The sequence below is a fragment of the Ranitomeya imitator genome, chromosome 3, assembly GCF_032444005.1.
Source record: "Ranitomeya imitator isolate aRanImi1 chromosome 3, aRanImi1.pri, whole genome shotgun sequence".
Taxonomy (NCBI): Eukaryota; Metazoa; Chordata; class Amphibia; order Anura; family Dendrobatidae; genus Ranitomeya; species Ranitomeya imitator.
Window position 1 is genome coordinate 235,184,470 of NC_091284.1, and position 20,599 is coordinate 235,205,068.

Consider the following 20,599-nt stretch of genomic DNA (forward strand, 5'->3'; position numbering starts at 1 on the left):
AAACCCAATGCACTGCATTGGGTTTCGAGTTTCGGCCGACCCCGACCCCGACTTTTTTATAGGATCGGCCGATTTCACTCGACCCGACTTTTGAAAAAGTCAGGTTTCGTGAAACCCGACCCGATCCTATAAAAGTAAAAGTCGCTCAACCCTACTGATGGCACTTGGATCAAAAACACGTATATGTGAAAAACTTGGATGTCTGAATTAAGCCTAACTGTTTAAAAATATTCAACGATAATTGTCATCTAGAAAGGACAATTACCCTTAGGTTCAGCATAAAAAATGTGTTTTAAAAATTAAGTATACAAATTTTTTAACCCCTTAATGACAGCCAATATGTCTTTTCACTGACCTGAGATATTTGAGAATAGCATTCCCATACAGGTGACAATCCCGCAGCTGCCGGCTGTACACTATAGCTGACAACTTGCTGTATCAGCCACGATCAGTGTTTGCACCGTCCAAATCTGTTTAACCCCTTAGATGCTGCTGTCATCAGTGACTACTTCATTATAAATGGTTAACAGAGTGTGGGGGCTTCCTCTTTATCCCAATCGGTGCCCTCAGATCATGATTTTGTGGTCCTGATGTTTGCCATGGCAATTCATGACCAAATAGCGGCTTAGAGTCTGCCGGCTATAGTAATCTGTTCAGAAGTTAGAGGCATTTAGGTGGTAAAAATACACATTTTCATATCTGTCATGCGACTTTGCATTAATTCCTGAAAAGCACCTGAAGAGTTAATAAACTACCTGACAGCAGTTTCAATATGTCAGTGCATGCTGTTTCTAAAATGATATCACTTTTGGGGGTTTCCCAATATATGAGACCCCTAAAGTCACTTCAAACATGGATAAGTCCGCAAAAAATATATTTTGTAAATTTCCTTGAAAAAATGAAAAATTACTGCTCATTTTTAAATCTCTTAAAATGCTAACAAAATACAAGAAAATTTTTTATAAATGGTGCTGATATAAAGCCGACATGTGGGAAATGTTATTTATTAATGTTTTGATGTGGTATGACTATCTGGATTAAAGGGATAATCATTCAAAGTTTGGAAATTGGTAATTTTTTAACATTTTTCTCAAATTTCTGATATTTTTTAGGGTCTAAGGGGTATCGTTTCTCCTTATGGAGACTGACATACCATCTCTGGCTTGTCAAGGTAAGGAGGCTTATTCGCCATGCAATGCTCCTCTGGGAAATATAATATGCAAATTGCCTCTTCTGAGAAAAAGAGGACTTAAACTCTATAGCGCCACCTGTTGGAAGTAGCGATCCTACAAGTCCTCTTTTTCTCAGAAGAGGCAATTTGCATATTATATTTCCCAGAGGAGCATTGCACGGTGAATAAGTCTCCTTACCTTGACAAGCCAGAGATGGTATGTCACTCTCCAGCCCGAAACACCGTGTCTGCGAATTGAGATATTGATTTGGCTTTTATCCTAAGTCGTATTGCATGACTCGTTAAAGGGTTGATTGTGACTTATAGGATCGCTACTTCCAACAGGTGGCGCTGTAGAGTTTAAGTCCTCTTTTTCTCAGAAGTGATATTTTTTATAAATAAACACAAAACATATCAAACTAAATTAACCATTATCATAAAGTATAATGTGTCATGAAAAAACAATCTCAAAATCACTGGGATTTGTTGAAGCGTTCCAGAGTTATTACCATATAAACTGACACTGATCAGATTTCAAAAATGTGGCTCCGTCACTAAGGGTTAATAATAAACATTTTGTTTAGGTTTCTTGAAGATGAAGTTGTTGGGATTCATCAGCAGTTCTACACTCCTCATAGTGTTATTTCTAGCTAACTTCGCAGTCAGAAGTCACGGTAAGTAAGTGTTACATTAAACATCAGAGTGAATTTCACACAGATGATTTTTAATATATTTTTACCTTTTTTTTAATAATAACTTTTAGCATTTTCTTTTTGACTTATAGTAAATATTAGATTTCAGAAAACAGGTTTGAGTGTCATTGGAAAAATGCCTATAGAGTAATGGTTGCTTTAATTTTTTTATGAAATCAATAATAGCAAGTTTTTACTTAAAAATAACTTACTTATTCAGTGAACATAGATTTTCCATTATTGAGATGGCAGTTGGTGCTCATAATATTCTATGGAAAACTGTAACCGTCATTTCAGGAGAACTTGCAGCAGAATGTCTGTGTCTGCCTCTAGCTCCTCCTCCGTCTCCTCCTCCTCCCCTTCCATAGAATTTTAAAAGCACCAACTGCCATGTCTTATTTCAGTAATGTAAAAATCTGATTCACTGAATATAGATTTCACCCATGAATTGATAGTGAAAGAACAATCCAGGAGGAGAGGAAAATGCATTTATCTTATGAGATATCTTAAAGTTGCTTATTTTTTGTATACTGTTGATTTCTGAAATAAAAATTAAAATAGAATTTATTCTTTAACCCCTTTATGCAAAATCATATACAGTACATATACGTTAAATTACATCACCCCACATTTAAATTGTCACCCCACAAAATTAATACAATACAATCTTCTTCAGCTTAGCGAGTGTGAACGAGCGCAAGTGTGAACGGCGGTAAGTGTGTGACTTGTGATTCAGTGACTTTGGATTCAGGGAGTTTCCAAGGGGGGAATAACTGTATTGCTATCTGTATTTTATTAATACTTTGTATTTATTTTTATTTAACGATTCTGTCTGTGCAATCCCCATTAGGAAATGTGCTCCACTATTGTTAATGCCATCCAGTGCACATCTTGCCACATGTATGCAGTCCTTGATCAGCCGGTCGAGGGTGCATACTGCTGTGCGAGATGTGAGCACGTTGTGCATTTGGAAGCCCAGATTCTGAATCTAAATGTGCAGCTGGCAACACTGAGATCCATTGACAATATGGAAAGGAGTCTTCTGCTCACTGAGCAGATGCTCAGTGGGGAGGATGGTAGGATGAGAGCTGCAGGACAGTGGAGCAGCAAGCTGGGTGACAGTTAGAAAGCAGGGTAGAGGGAAGAGTGCCAGGGAGGCTAGTCCTGATCTGGCACACTCCAATAAGTTTGATAAGTTGGCAGATGAGGGGGGTGCCAGTACAGGGATAGCACTGCTGCAGCCAGGCATGTCCTCTGAAAGCCGGAGGAGTGACTACTCCAGTATGGAGGGAAATAGGTCCGCAGGGCAGGCCAGACAGGTGCTGGTAGTGGGGGCCTCAATTATTAGGGGAACAGATAGGGCAATCTGTCACAAAGACAGGGATCGTCGAACGGTGTGCTGCCTACCTGGAACTCGAGTCCGACACATCGCTGATTGGGTTGACAGATTACTGGGAGGGGCTGGTGAGGACCCAGCGGTCATGGTGCACATTGGCACAAATGGCAAAGTTAGAGGTAGGTGAAAGGTCCTTAAAGATGATTTCATGGAATTAGGCTGCAAGCTGAAAGCAAGGACCTCCAAGGTGGAATTTTCCGAAATACTGCCTGTACCACGTGCCACACCAGAGAGGCAACGGGAGATTATGGAGGTTAATAAGTAGCTCAAGAATTGGTGTAGGATGGAGGGGTTTGGGTTCGTGGAGAACTGGGCCGACTTCCCAGTTGGCTATAGGTTCTATGCTGGGGATGGGCTGCACCTCAATGGGGAAGGTGCAGCGGTGCTGGGGGAGAAAATGGTTAGAAGATTGGAGGAGTGTTTAAACTAGGGATTGACGGGAGGGTATTCATTTTATAGGAGGGGAAGATAGTGCAGATAGATACCTGGGCACAAATAAGGAAGTTGGGGGTGGCGATGGCATGGGGGGTGGGGTTAGAACAGTTAATAATTTAAGAAAGAATAGAAGTACAGAGAGGAACATCAAGTGTATGTATACTAATGCCAGAAGCCTCGCCAACAAAATGGACGAATTAGAACTAATGTTGTTGGAGCATAATTATGACATGGTGGGGATATCTGAAACATGGCTGGATGAGAGCCATGACTGGCCTGTTAACTTACAGGGTTATAATCTGTTCAGAAATGACTGAACGGATAAGTGAGGGGGAGGTGTGTGTCTATATGTAAAATTATCCTTAAGGGGAACCTGTCACCCCCAAAATCGAAGATGAGCTAAGCCCACCAGCATCAGGGGCTTATCTACAGCATTCTGTAATGCTGTAGATAAGCCCCCGATGTATCCTGAAAGATGAGAAAAAGAGGTTTTATTATACTCACCCAAGGGTGTTCCCGCTGCGGCCCAGTCCGATGGGCGTCACGGTTCTGTCCTCTTCTTGTCTTCACGCTGCGGCTCCGGCGCAGGCGTACTTTGTCTGCCCTGTTGAGGGCAGAGCAAAGTACAGCAGTGCGCAGGCACCAGGCCATTCTGACCTTACTCTGCATTACTTTGCTCTGCCCTCAACAGGGCAGACAAAGTACTCCTGCGCCAGAGCTGCAGCGTGAAGACAAGAAGAGGACAACATCGTAAGAAGATGGGAGGCCCTGGACCGGACCCCGACGCCCATCGGATTGGACCCCCCCCCCAGGGGAGTATAATCTAACCTCTTTTTCTCATCCTTCAGGATACATTGGGGGCTAATCTACAGCATTACAGAATGCTGTAGATAAGCCCCTAATGCCGATGGGCTTAGCTCATCTTCGATTTTGGGGGTGACAGGTTCCCTTTAAAACCCATCCTGAGTGATAATATAGGTGAATCTAATGAAAATGTAGAGTCCCTGTAGGTGGAGATAAGGGGAGGGGGAAAAAATAATAAATTACTGATAGGGGTTAGTTATAAGTCTCCAAAAATAATGGAAGCAATGGAGAATATCTTCGTAAAGTAAATAGGTGAAGCTGCGACTCAAGGAGAAGTCATTATTATGGGGTACATCAACTACCCTGAAATAGATTGGGGAACAGAAACCTGCAGTTTCAGCGAAGGTAATCGGTTTTTGCAACTATGAGAAAGAACTACCTTTCACAACTGTTTCAGGACCCAACAAGAAGGGGGGCACTGCTAGACCTAATATTAACCAACAGGCCAGACCACATAAAAAATATAAGGGTTGGGGGTTACTTGGGTAATAGTGATCACAAAATAATAAGTTTTCATGTATCCTTTAATAAGATGTGTAGTGGAGGGGTTGCAAGGACAGTAAACTTCAGGAGGGCAAATTTCCAACGGATGAGAGATGATCTTGGTGCAATTAACTGGGATGATATCCTGAGACATAAAAATACACAAAGATAATGGGAGACGTTTATTAACATCCTGAATAGGACCTGTGCACAGTATATACCGTATGGGAATAAGCATACTACAAATAGGAGGAAACCAATATGGCTAAATAGAGCTGTAAGGGGCGCAATAAGTGACAAAAAGAAAGCATTTAGAGAATTAAAGGAAGTATGTAGTGATGAGGCATTAAATAAATATAGAAAATTAAATAAATTCTGTAAAAAGCAAATCAAGGCAGCAAAAATTTAGACAGATAGACTCATTGCCAGAGAGGGTAAAAATAATCCTAAAATATTCTTTAACTACATAAATAGTAAGAAACTAAAAAATGATAGTGTTGGCCCCCTTAAAATAGTCTGGGTGAAATGGTGGATGAGGATGAGGAAAAAGCCAATATGCTAAATGACTTTTTTTTCAACATTATTTACACAAGAAAATTCCATGGCAAACAATATGATCAGTGAAAACAAAAATTCACCATTAAATGTCACTTGCTTAACCCAGCAGGAAGTACGGCGGCGTCTAAAAATCACTAAAATTGACAAATCTCCAGGCCCGGATGGGATACACCCCCGAGTACTTCAGGAATTAAGTACAGTCATTGATAGACCATTATTTTCAATCTTTAAAGACTCCATAATAACAGGGTCTGTACCACAGGACTGGCGTATAATATAATAATAATAATTTTTATTTATATAGCGCCAACATATTCCGCAGCGCTTTACAAATTATAGAGGGGACTTGTACATACAATAGACATTACAGCATAACAGAAATACAGTTCAAAACAGATACCAAGAGGAGTGAGGGCCCTGCTCGTAAGCTTACAAACTATGAGGAAAAGGGGAGACACGAGAGGTGGATGGTAACAATTGCTATAGTTATTCGGACCAGCCATAGTGTAAGGCTTGGGTGTTCATGTAAAGCTGCATGAACCAGTTAATTATTTTTTTTTTTTTTTTTTAATATAGGCCACACAGGGATCGTTAGGTTAATGCATTGAGGCGGTAGGCCAGTCTGAACAAATGAGTTTTTAGGGCACGCTTAAAACTGTGGGGATTGGGGATTAATCGTATTATCCTAGGTAGTGCATTCCAAAGAATCGGCGCAGCATGTGTAAAGTCTTGGAGACGGGAGTGGGAGGTTCTGATTATTGAGGATGCTAACCTGAGGTCATCAGCGGAGCGGAGGGCACGGGTAGGGTGGTAGACTGAGACCAGAGAGGAGATGTAGGGTGGTGCTGAGCCATGGAGTGCTTTGTGGATGAGGGTAGTAGTTTTGTACTGGATTCTTGAGTGGATGGGTAACCAGTGTAATGACTGGCGTATAGCAAATGTGGTGCCAATATTCAAAAAGGGGACAAAAACTGAACTTGGAAATTATAGGCCAGTAAGCTTAACCTCTACTGTGGGTAAAATCCTGGAGGGCATTCTAAGGGATGCTATACTGGAGTATCTGAACTGAAGAGGAATAACCTCATAACTGAATACCAACATGGGTTTACTAGGAACTGTTCCTGTCAGACAAATCTCATCAATTTCTATGAAGAGGTAAATCCCGACAGGAGCAAGGGAACGCAGTGGACATAGTGTATATGGACTTTTCAAAAGCTTTTGATACTGTGCCACACAAAAGGTTGATACATAAAATGAGAATAATGGGGATAGGGGAAAATATGTGTAAGTGGGTTGAGAGCTGGCTCAGGGATAGGAAACAAAGGGTGGTTATTAATGGAGCAAACTCGGACTGGGTCGCGGTTAGCAGTGGGGTACCACAGGGGTCAGTATTGGGCCCTCTTCTTTTTAACATATTTATTAATGACCTTGTAGGGGGCATACAGAGCAGAATTTCAATATTTGCAGATGACACTAAACTCTGCAGGGTACTCAATACAGAGGAGGACAATTTTATATTACAGGATGATTTATGTAAACTAGAAGCTTGGGCTGATAAATGGCAAATGAGCTTTAATGGGGATAAATGTAAGGTCATACACTTGGGTAGAAGTACTAAGATGTATAACTATGTGCTTAATTGTAATTGTACAACACTGGGCAAAACCGTCAATGAAAAAGACCTGGGTGTATGGGTGGATGACAAACTCACATTTAGTGGCCAGTGTCAGGCAGCTGCTACAAAGGCAAATAAAATAATGGGATGCATAAAAAGAGGCATAAATGCTCATGAGAAAGAACATAATTTTACCTCTATACAAGTCACTAGTTCGACCACACTTAGAATACTGTGCACAGTTCTGGTCTCCGGTGTATAAGAAAGACAGAGCTGAACTAGAGCGGGTGCAGAGAAGAGCGACCAAGGTTATTAGAGGACTGGGGGGTCTGCAATACCAAGATAGGTTATTACACTTAGGGCTATTTAGTTTGGAAAAACGAAGACTAAGGGGTGATCTTATTTTAATGTATAAATATATGAGGGGACAGTACAAAGACCTTTCTGATGATCTTTTTAATCATAGACCTGAAACAGGGACAAGGGGGCATCCTCTTCTTCTGGAGGAAAGAAGGTTTAAGCATAATAACAGATGCTGATTCTTTACTGTAAGAGCAGTGAGACTATGGAACTCTCTGCCTTATGATGTTGTAATGAGTGATTCATTGCTTAAATTTAAGAGGGGACTGGATACCTTTCTTGAAAAGTATAATGTTACAGGGTATATACACTAGATTCCTTGATAGGGCGTTGATCCAGGGAACTAGTCTGATTGCCGTATGTGGAGTTGGGAAGGAATTTTTTTCCCCAATGTGGAGCTTACTCTTTGCCACATGGTTTTTTTGCCTTCCTCAGGATCAACATGTTAGGGCATGTTAGGTTAGGCTACGGGTTGAACTAGATGGACTTAAAGCCTTCCTTCAACCTTAATAACTATGTTACTATGTTACTATGTTACCTTCACTGGGGACATACATCTAGCCGGTCCAGGACCAATTAGCTTTGGCGTCACTCAGCAATCGCAGTAATTGGTCTGTCTGTACAGGAAATAGTAGGACAGGGAGAAGTGTTGGAAGTTTAATAATAAATCTAATTACAAAAGTGCTTAGGACTTAAAGATAGGTATTTATAAACTGCTTTATAGGTATTGGACTATCATTTTACCTCTCAGGGCTATTTTACTAATTAAATTAATGATAAGGCTGTATAAGACCTATAACAGTGATAGAAGTGATACCTGTTTTGTAGTAATCCACTGTGCCAGCACTGACAAATGAAACTTTGAAACCACATGCAAATAAGCTTGGAAATCCATTGGGGGCATGTTGAAGCAAAGTGATCTATTTCTCTTTGATTGTAATTTTTAGCTACTTCTGATTCCTGTAGTGATTCAATTATACGATAAGGAAAAGTGTAATCACATAAAAAATCAGTATCAAATCAATAAAGATATTTTTCCCTACATGATGAAGATGTCTGTTCATTACTGAAAGAGTTGAAATAATGCATATTTATTTGCTTTCATAATGTGGATTTATTTGGTATTATAGTATCACACTGACTGTCCAAATATTGCATTGGCCCCCAGCACCATGCACTAGTTAATCATACCAGTTTTCTTTATATAAATATCTATATAAGGCTGGTTTCACATTTGCGGGGTTTTTTTTTTGCGTTTTTGCGGTTAAAAACGCAAAAAAAGCATGCGTTTTTTCCCCCAATACTTAACATTAAAAATGCATGCGTTTTTTGCATGCGTTTTGCCGCGTTTTTCCACCGCATGTGTCTTTTTTATGCATGCGTTGTGTTGCAGAAATGCAACATGTAGTAATTTTAGCGGCGTTATTTTGCCGCAAAAAAACGCATGCTTTTTTTGCGGCAAAAAATGCATTGCTGTCTATATAAATGCATGCGTTTTTAACCACATGCGTTTGCATGCGTTAAAACCGCATGCGTTTTTATTAAAAAAAAACAAAAAAACACACTGATAAACCACCCCACACCATAAAATTGATAAAGGGATCCTACCCCTAACCCTAACCCTACCCCTAACCCTACCCCTAACCCTAACCCTAACCCTATCCCTAACCCTAACCCTAACCCTACCCCTAACCCTAACCCTAAAGGGATCCTACCCCTAACCCTAACCCTACCCCTAACCCTACCCCTAACCCTAGCCCTATCCCTACCCCTAACCCTAATCCCTTTAAGGGTAGGGTTAGGGGTAGGGTTAGGGTTAGGGGTAGGGTTAGGGTTAGGGGTAGGGTTAGGGTTAGGGGTAGGGTTAGGGTTAGGGCTAGGGTTAGGATCCCTTTAGGGTTAGGGTTAGGATCCCTACCCCTATCCCTAACCCTAACCCTAGCTCTTTCTGTTTATAGTGGGTTTTTTACTTTATTTTGATGGTTGGCAGCTGTCACACATTTATCTGCATGCGTTTAAAAAATGCAAACGCATGAAAAACGCATGTAAACGCGTTAAAACGCCGTGTTTTTTTCACCACAAGCAAAAACGCATGCGTCAAAAAAAATGCGGCGTTTGCACGCGTTTACATGCGTTTTTTCACCATGCGTTTTTTTTAAAACGCAAGTGTGAAACCAGCCTAACAAGACAGATTTGTTTGTTAAATGAGTTTTCAACTTTTAAAAATGTGGATCACAAAAGCTTTCATACTTTGGCCAAAAGTTTAGCGGTATCCTCTTCCTAGTAATTCTGGAATATTAATACAAACAAAAATAGCACAAATACTAGAGTGTCTATTGGCTGCTGCAAGGGTTCAACTGCAATAGTGGGAAAGTCAGGGTAACAACATGAAAACAAATATATGTATAGTAAAGGGAATTTGTCAGCGGGCTTTTGCCTTGTACCCTAAGAGCAGCAGGCAAAGCGCATGATTCCAGTAATCCACTTCCAATAGGTTCCAATCCACACTTACTGATCTATGTGTTGTTTCAATAAAATCAGTGTTTTATCAGCAGGAGATTATCACTAGAGGACTAGTTGTCTCAGGTAATGTAGTCCTCCTGCTCTGTATAACTCCGCCCCCTCCACTAATTAGTAGCTTCCTGCCTATGCACAGTGTACACAGAAAACTGCCAATCAGTGGTGTGGGTGGGGTTATAGAGAGCTCAGCATCCAGAGAACTGATAGATCTACAGCAGAGAAAACAGTGAGTTTATCAAAATGACAGAAAACAGTCCAGTAAGTGATACAGAGCTCGAATCCGGGTGTCTGTCCTTACACCATGCTACTGTCAGATTGCAAAGCAAAAGTGACAGATTCCCTTAAGAAATCCAATAAAAATCATTAATTGTAAGCCCATAGTATTTTGAGACCATATTGAATGCAAGACGACAGCCCCAAAAAATATCCCAGTGTAAATCATTATTGCTGTCACCTAACCCTCATCATATTTTTTAACTTAAGGAGAAAATACAGTGCAATCTCTAGAGATGAGTGAATCCTTGAAATTGCAATTTGCCAGATTCACAGAATTTTACCGCCAAATTTGATTAGCATCAAACGAACTCGCTGCACTATGAGTGGATAAAAAGCGCTCATCTCTAGTAATTACACTAAATTGTTGTTGTTCAAAAATCACTATATTCTATGTAATTTTTTTAAGAATTATATTTTTAGTTCACTTATTCAAGAAGAGAATTGCTAAAATAGAATATATTCTAACATCTCTGCCATATTTTTGATTCATAAAGCTCAAGCTGCTTCAGATTTGGATATAGATGGTCTCGAACAAGATATTTCTACACCATGCTCAGGTATGATTCTCATAAATGGATGAACGTTTTCATAGTAAACATCTCCATACCAGTGCTAGTAGATGAAAACCTATGCAATGAGGAGGCTAGATGGTGTCAATGGTGGAGGATAGGTTTAGGCCGGCTTCACACTCAGCGTATGAAAATACGGTCCGTATATTACGGCCGTAATACGCTGAAATGTCCCGAAAATAGTGGTCCGTAGCTCCTCCGTAGGCAGGGTGTGTCAGCGTTTTTTGCGCATGGCATCCTCCGTATGTAATCCGTATGGCATCCGTACTGCGTGGTTTTCTCGCAGGCTTGCAAAACCAACATACCACTATAGAAATGATCCATGTGTCCCAAAAAGAAAAAAAAATATATATATACTGTATATATATATATATATATATATATATATGTCATTAGACACATATATGTATATATATTAATATTTTTTCCAGCGCTATACAGCTTGAAAGCCGGTAATTCAATTACCGGCTTTTTCTTTCTCCTTCCTAAAACCCGACATGATTTGAGACATGGTTTACATACAGTAAACCATGTCTTCTCTCCATTTTTTTTGCAGATTCCACACTACTAATGTCAGTAGTGTGTATCTGCAAAATTTGGCCGTTCTAGCTCTTAAAATAAAGGGTTAAATGGCGGAAAAAATTGGCGTGGGCTCCCGCGCAATTTTCTCCGCCAGAGTAGTAAAGCCAGTGACTGAGGGCAGATATTAATAGCCTGGAGAGGGTCCATGGTTATTAGCCCCCCCCTGGCTAAAAATATCTGCCCCCAGCCACCCCAGAAAAGGCACATCTGGAAGATGCGCCTATTCTGGCACTTGGCCACTCTCTTCCCATTCCCGTGTAGCGGTGGGATATGGGGTAATGAAGGGTTAATGCCACCTTGCTATTGTAAGGTGACATTAAGCCTAATTAATAATGGAGAGGCGTCAATTATGACACCTATCCATTATTAATCCAATTGTAGTAAAGGGTTAAATAAAACACAAACACATTATTTAAAATTATTTTAATGAAATAAAAACAATGGTTGTTGGAGTATTTTATTCTGCGCCCAATCCAGTCACAATCCAGTCACTGAAGACCCTCGTTCTGTGAAAGAAAAAACATAATAAACCAACAATATACTTACCCTCTGCAGATCTGTAACGTCCAACGATGTAAATCCTTCTGAAGGGGTTAAAACATTTTGCAGCAAGGAGCTTTGCTAATGCAGGCTGCTCCTTGCTGCAAAACCCCGGGGAATGAGTCTAAATATAGATCAATGAGTTATATTTAGCTTCATTTGCGGTGAGGCGCCCTCTGCTGGATGTTCATAGATCGTGGGAACTTTCCTAGAAAGCTCCCAGGAGAAAGAAAAAGCCGGTAATTGAATTACCGGCTTTCAAGCTGTATAGCGCTGGAAAAAATATTAATATATATACATATATGTGTCTCACTGACATATATATATATATATATATACCTATTCTATGTGTACACATTTATTCTACCTATTCTACTGTAAGCTGTCAGTGTGATTTTACTGTACACCGCACTGAATTACCGGCTTTTCTCTCTAACAGCGCTGCGTATTTCTCGCAAGTCACACTGCTTGTCCGTGTGTAATCCGTATTTTTCACGCTTCCATAGACTTTCATTGGCGTATTTCTTGCGCAGTACGGTGACAAACGCAGCATGCTGCGATTTTGTACGGCCGTAGAAAGCCGTATAATACTGATCAGTAAAATACGGCAGATAGGAGCAGGGGCATAGAGAATAATTATGCCGTATTTTTTGCGAGTTTTACGGACGTAGTTTCTGCGCTCTTACGTCCGTAAAACTCGCAAGTGTGAAGCCGGCCTTAGAAGGAGAAGTGCAGCGTTCTCTTGTGAAGCAATAGCATCTAATAGACATTTGGTAACTTTCACAAGCTGTCTTTTGACAAAGCTGTAGATAGAGAAGAGCAGAAGAGTCCAAGTGTGGAACACAAAATGTTCACTTGTGAGGTATGTGGAGATCAAAGAGAAGGCCTGTACAATAACCAAAGGTGAAAAGGAGGGTCGACTGAGTCAATAGTGGAATGGTTACCATCAGGTATTTGATGATTTTTGGATAAAAAGGATCTTTCACCAGTTTTAGAATGTTAAATCATGGAATAACACATTTTTTTTTATTTATTTCTTTTTTATTTCTCATCTCCATTTTGGAGATATTAGATAGTAAAGTTGGATTCTTATTTTTGCGAAGACCAAAGGAGCATTAGAAGAGATTCTTCTCTGCAATTAAAATGGCGCATAGTATCATACTGATTTGTCGTTGCTTCTTATAGAATCATTCTTAATGTTGTCTTGTTTTCATTTTTCTTTCCATTACAGATAATTGCTTTACAAGCTTTACAACACAGGAACAGCAGACAAATGGTGGCAACAAACAGCAGACAAATGGTGACAACGATAGGTTTACAGGTACTGCATTCTCTACTAATTTTGCTATTTTTGTCTTTTATTCTAGTTGCACTTTTTCTCCATATGAATTACGCAATTTCCTAAATTAGTTTCCTAATTGTGAAGTCCAAATGCTGTGTAACCCATGCCAATTATTGTGGTCTATAACTACTTTTTGTTGCACTAGGCTTTTCTTTGTCTGCTGTAGGGTTGACCCATTATATTTAAATGGAGTCTGTCAAGATCATAGAAAGTTGAATAAAATTATATCCAATGTCTTATTCCAGAGAAATCTCCATTTTTCCTGCTATATAAATGAGCTGTTACGATTTATGGCCAAGACACTGATCTCCCTCAGAACCTGTCTCCACTGCTTATTTAAAATGAAAGGAGGCGCTACCAGTGTAAGACATGTAATTACTGAAAGTTTGCTCTCTTGAATTCACTGCAGAGCAGTGGTTATGTGATAATAACTCAGTATAGCAGAACTGAACTTTGTCTTATTACAAACACATTTGCAGCAGCAGTTGACCTCTCATAGCGCTTCAACTTCCATCTCACACAGACAGTGTGGGAAAAAGGGCAGTACAGCACAGCTGACAGCATTGTGAGAAGACAACTGCAAATGTAGTTGGAATTGTACAAAATTCAACTCTGCTGTACTGTGTTAGTTGTAATCAGGTATAGCTCTGCAGCAGAGCTGAAAAAAACAGACAACTGCTGATGCATATCTGTTTGTAATGGCACAACGTTCAGTTCTGCTGTACTATGTTATAATGTGATATGATGTGGGTAGTGCATTATCTCAAGCTGGCTGGTAGCAGCCATTATGCAAACGTGCGAGCTCCACCAATCAGACACATAATACTTGCATACAGTATATACATTTATCAAGCATTCATCCATGGGTGAGTAGTATGATAAGTTTGTGTTGCCTTCTATAGTGAATGGGCAACCAGTGCTATGACTTGTGCAGGATAGAAATAAAAGTGGGCAGCACGGTGGCTCAGTAGTTAGCACTGAGCACTGCAGCGCTGGAGTCCTAGGTTCAAACCCCACCAAGGACAACATCTGCAAAGAGTTTGTATGTTCTCCCCGTGTTTGGTGGGTTTCCTCCGGGTACTCCGGTTTCCTCCCACACTCCAAAGACATACTGATTGGGAATTTAGATTGTGAGCCCCATCGGGGACAGTGATGATAATGTGTGCAAACTGTAAAGCGCTGCAGAATATGTTAGCGCTATATAAAAATAAAGATTATTTATCAGTGTAGCGGCTGTACAAAATATGACCCTGGCTGTTCAGAATAGACTGGAGAGTGAACAGTTTAGTAAGAGGGAGACTGATCAGCAGTGAGTAGTGAGAATGAATAAGAGCAACAGTAATATTTTTTGCCCTTTCAAAGGTATGTAATGGGAGGATTCTGGAGATGTTTTTAAGCTGCCAATGACACAAGCTTGTGAGTGAGTGGATGTAGGGAATGAAACAAAGTTCCAAGTTAAATATAACCCCAAGATAGAGGATGTGCTGCTTGGGAGGTATGGTGAAACCACACTCAGAAATATGGTAGACATTTCATAGTTAGAAAGGGTAGTAGAGGCAGGAAACACAAGGAGTTCCATATTGGAAATATTCATATTGAGATGTATAGAGGACAAGATGTTAGAGACATCCAACAGTGACTGGTGTTTTGTAGTAGACGTAGTGAGGGGGTAATGTTAGGAGGAGAAGTCTATGATTGGGTGTCATCAGCATAGAGATGGTACACCCTGAGAAATCTCACAGAGGAGAAGAACCATAAATTATACAATTAAGTGGTAGTGGTAGAAATTAGTGACCATAAGATTTAACTGATAGTATTAAGCATTAAGTCAGGGAAGGACTGGGAGTAGGTTGGGGCCAACAATGACTGCAAGTCACAAAAGCAGCAAGTCATAACAGAAAAAGAAGGAAGCTTGTGTTCAGAGAGCAGGAGAGGAGCCTTAGCAATACCACTGACAATAGGCCAATGTCACAGCTCATTTTTGACCACCTCTATGCTCTGAATCTCCTTATGGGCAAACAGGTTTTAATTTTAATGTCCTCATTTAAAATGTTTGTCCACTTCTAGGACAACCCCTTCTCATTCTGAATGTTTGCCTCCATTAAACAAAAACACCTATACTTACCTCCCGTGCCGGCACCATTCCAGCGGTGTTGGCTCTTGTGTACCCAGGGCTCATGTGAGGTTGTTATGTCACGTGAGCCTTGTGCCCAATCAGTGCTGGTGTTGCACTGGTGTCCATGCTTTCAGACGTACAGTATAATTAATCAACAGGAAGTGAGAGCTGTGTCTGGTGCTCACTTCCTGTTAATAACTTATCTGTCTGAAGGTCAGGACAGTGATGCTAGTGCAGATTGGGCACAGGCCTCACATGAAATAATAACCTCACATGAGCCATGAGAACACGAATGCTGATGCCGCTGGAACGGCACCCGTGCGGAAGGTGAGTATAAGTGTTTTTATTTTATTTCAGATATTCAGATTGAGAAGAGGTTGTCCTAGTAGTGGACAACGCCTTTAAAAAAAATATATCAACATGAAAATTCAGTCCAATCTGCAAGTATCATGTGATAGAACACAGGGAGCTAACAGATCGTTACATAGCTTGGTAAGAAAAGATTCAGTATAACTCAAGTTTTAATCATTTAAATCTTCGCTAGTGCTGGGATTTTTGATCCAGTGAGCTGTCCTATTGTAAAGTGGCCACAAGAGGTAGTTATGCCCGAACTGCCGTCTGGGTATACTTTGGCACTTTATAGCAAAACAATGTCCCAGTCCCAATTTGTTGTCAGGTGTGGGGTGCATCACACTCACTTGGATGCTGCAGGCTTTCGCTATCTCCAGGACTCCATCTTCAGGAGTCGCTACACATATTTCAGGAAACACCAAGTTCAAGCAACAAGCAAACATTTACTTGTCAGTTCAAGTTCATCAGGTTGTAACACGTGGGATAGGGCACAACACTTCATATTTCTTCCTTCCTTCTATCTTCAGCCCTACCACTCGTTTATCTTGGACTATCCCCAACCCACTGATGCTGCCAATCTCAGGGATTTCTTGTCCACTTCAGCAGTGCACCCAAGATTCATTACCTTCCATGTATACAGGTCTCTGTCCATCTTCCCTTGAATGCCAGAGGACATGATGTGCCCAGCAGCTCCTATGCCAGAGCTTGGGCTCCAGACATGACAGGAGCATCCACTCAGGATTCCAGTATTTTCCGTAGTACAATAAATCTTCAGCCCTACCACTCTTTGTCCTGTGCTATCTCCAAGCCCCACTGACTGTCAGCCTCAGGGATTTCTTGTCCACTTCAGCAGTGCACTCAGGATCCATTACGTTCAGTCTGGACATGTTCCTGTCCATCTTCCACTGTGAACCAGAGGACATGATGTGCCCGGCAGCTCCTATGCCAGAGCTTTGGTTCTGAACATGATAGTATTCCAGTATGGCTTTCCACTGCATTAAGCGACTGGTACATGCTGTAGCAGCCCACCGTTCTTGAACTTGACCTTGTCAGTGCACTTCACAGTCTGAGTCATTAACAGGAAGTGCCTACTTTTTACTAACACTAGTCCCTACCCACTGGGCTAGTTCTATATTTTAACTATGGCCTCCCCGCTAACTCCCTTGCACCACTCCAGTCTATCCTCAACTCTCCTGCTCGGCTAATCCACCTCTCAACTCGCTACTCCCCTGCTTCACCCCTCTGCAAATCCCTCCACTAGCTCCCAATTCCCCAATGAATCCAGTTCAAACTACTAACACTGATCTACAAAGGCATCCACAACCTGTCCCCTCCCTATATCTCTGAACTAATCTCCCACTATCTTCCCTCACGTAATCTTTGATCCTCCCAAGACCTCCTACTCTCCTCCACACTTATTCGTTCCTCACACAACCGCCTCCAATATTTCTCCCGAATATCCCCCATCCTCTGGATTCCTCACCTCAACACGTCCGATTATCCACAACCCTCGGATCCTTCAGAAGGAACCTGAAAACCCATCTCTTCAGGAAAGCCTACAGCCTGCAATAACCATTCTGCCGCCACATCACCAACCACCCGAGCAGCCGCGTTGCCACCGCCAGAGCTGCCGCCCCACCAACCACCCGAGTTGCCGCCTCACCAACCACCTGAGCTGCCGCCTCACCACCACCAGTGCTGCACCATACCAGCCTCCTGTCTCTTCCCCATTATCCTGAAGAATGTAAGTCCGCAAGGACAGGGTCCCCTCCCCTCTGTACCAGTCTGTCACTGTAGATTTGTTTACTGTTAGCGATATCTATAACTCTGTATGTAACCCCTTTTCACATGTACAGCACCATGGAATTAATGGTGCTATATAAATAAATAATAATAATAATAACAACTATATTCTATCCTTTAGCCAGTGATGACGAACCTTTTAGAGACTGAGTGCCCAAACTGACAAAGAGTCAACACAGCAATTTAACTTGCATACTGAGGTTTTGGTTTAGAAAAAACAACTCATGCAGAGAGCAGGCAGGGGCAGCAAAGAGCAGGCGGTGGCAACAGAGAGCAGCCACAGACAAGAGCAGGGGTACCAGACTGCAGATATACAGTGGGGAAAGAAAGTACTTAGTCAGCCACCAATTGTGAAAGTTCCTCCACTTAAAAATATTTGCAAAATAAATATTGCCAAATCAGACAAGCTTATTTTCTGAATTTATTTTCTCATTTTGTCTCTCATAGTTGTGGTCTACCTATGATGTCAATTATAGGCCTCTCTCATCTTTTTAAGTGGGAGAACTTTCACAACAGGTGGCTGACTAAATACTTTTTTCCCCACTGTAAAGGAATATGCTTCCTATCCTGGTACATGCCCCTTATCCTGGTATATGCACCTTCATCCTAGTATGTGTGCCATGATCCTGATATATGCTTCTCATGCTTGTGTCGCCCACCCTGGTTTATGCCCCCCACCCTTGTATATGCCGCTCATCCTGGTATATGCACCCTCATCGTGGTATATGCACCCTCTGACTGGTATATGCACCCTCTGACTGGTATATGCATCCTCATCCTGGTATATGCACCCTCTGACTGGTATATGCACCCTCTGACTGGTATATGCATTCTCATCCTGGTATATGCACCCTCATCCTGCTAAATGCACCCTGATCCTGGTATATGCACCCATGTCCTGGTATATGCCTCCACCATCCATGTATGTGCTCCCCCATCCATATATATGCTCTCCCATCCATGTATATGCTCCCCCATCCTTGTATATAATATCCCATCCTTGTATATGATGCCCCTATCCTTGTATATACTCCCACAATCCATGTATATGACTCCATCTTGGTATATGCTCCCACATCCTTGTATATGCTTCCACATCCTGGTATATATGCACCCCCATCCTGGTATATGTCCCCTTTCCTGGAATATATGCTGCCCATCCTTGTATATGCCCTTCATCCTGGTATATATGCCCCTATCCTTGTAACTGTAACCCCATAATTGTATATGCTCCCCCATCGAGAAATATGTCCCCATCGTGCCTGTGCCACTGTTCAAAGCAGAGAAAGAAAAAAAAACCACAATAAACATTTCTATTCACCTTCCTTCTTTTCTCTCCCCTACTGTGTTGTATTCTGAAGTTAGCTGCTGATTTCACCATCCAAACGATGGGAGGTGAATAATGTCACTGCCGGTGACATCAGTTGCTGGCCTCTGATTGGCCAGCAACATGTATTGCAGTGCACGGACTCGCTGGCCCAGGTTCCCTGATGCGGAATGGTGACGGTGCGCTCGTGCCCACAGGAAAGGTTCTGTGTGCTCTCTCCGGCACATGTGACATAAGTTCACCACCACTGCTATAGACTAAACCTTTTGTCCTAAACCATTGCTAAGCCACTTAACTATATGAACAGTACTTATACTATTACAATCCTAATCCTGTACTTACCCTGCACTATACACTACTCATATTGTACATTAACACTTTACTTTACTTATACGCTGTACATTACCATCACACAATATAAAAGACCCACATCACTATTCACATAACATGTAGAACTGCATGAAACTGTACACATAGCGCAATTGTTCTCTTCAGGGGTATAAATGCAGAACAGTCTAACTCTTTCACTATCACCATACCCTCCTTACTTATGAACTACAATCTCAACACTGTCCGCACCCCATGCTACTCCCTCTTCCCACTGTTCTCCCTGCTGCCCCTTCTTCACACTGTCTCCCTCACATTACTCCCATTCCATGATGAGGCCTTGTTACTCTCTCTCCCTATTAAGCTCCTCATTCTTACTTGTATATACTGAGTCTCCTAAGCTATCTGCATATTGAGCCCTCCATGCTACTCCTTCTCCATACTGAGCATCTTCGCTTTCTCTTTTACCATATTGAGCTTAGCCCACACTGTTCCTTCTCCATGCTAAGCCACCAATGCTGACTCTTAGGCCAGGGTCACACTAGCAAAGAATACGGACGAGTGCTATGCGACAAAACATTGCATAGCACTCGGACCAGTGTTAATCTATGGTGCAGCTCCCATCTCCGTTTTTTTCTCAGGCGTATTCAGCGTGCGAGTGAAATTGGAACATGCTTGTACGCGTATATCGCCCAAGTCTTGTCAATGCAATTCTCTGGCTAAGTATTACAAGGTGGTGTCTGATGAGTCTTATACTTCTGGCATAACATGCAGGAAAAAGGGAGTTTTTGGCATGCAGTATAGACAGTAACACAATTGTGTACCACCCTTGTCAAGGCGGAAGTCATTGCAGAAGCACAACAGGGTTAGTTTATACCATAGATAGGGATGAAGCAGATACAGTTGTGCTCAAAAGTTTACATACCCTGGCAGAATTTTTGCTTTCTTGGTCTATTATCAGAGAATATGAATGATCACACCAAAACCTTTTCTCCACTCATGGTTAGAGGTTGGGTGAAACCATTTATTGTCAAACTACTGTGTATTTTCTTTTTGACATCATAGTGACAACTCAAAACATCCAAATGACCCTGATCAAAAGTTTACATACTCCATTTCTTAATACCATATATTGTCCCCTCTAACATCAATCACAGCTTGAAGTCTTTTGTGCAAGTTGTGGATTTTCTCAGATGGTAAAGTTGCCCATGATTCTTGGCAAAAAGCCTCTAGTTCCTGAAAATTCCTGGGCTGTCTAGCATGAACTTCATG

At 41.4% G+C, this 20,599-nt stretch overlaps 1 protein-coding gene across 1 annotated transcript in view; it reads left to right on the forward strand.

Moving 5' to 3' along the window:
• Nucleotides 1-20,599, forward strand: part of LOC138669634 (complement receptor type 1-like) — a 139,949-nt gene that overhangs the window by 13,081 nt on the left and 106,269 nt on the right. The window contains exons 3-5 of the mRNA XM_069756282.1: nt 1,756-1,845; nt 10,865-10,927; nt 13,293-13,382. Of these exons, the coding sequence (XP_069612383.1) occupies nt 1,767-1,845; nt 10,865-10,927; nt 13,293-13,382 (232 nt within the window). The 5' untranslated portion in view covers nt 1,756-1,766. The remainder of the gene's footprint in view (nt 1-1,755; nt 1,846-10,864; nt 10,928-13,292; nt 13,383-20,599) is intronic.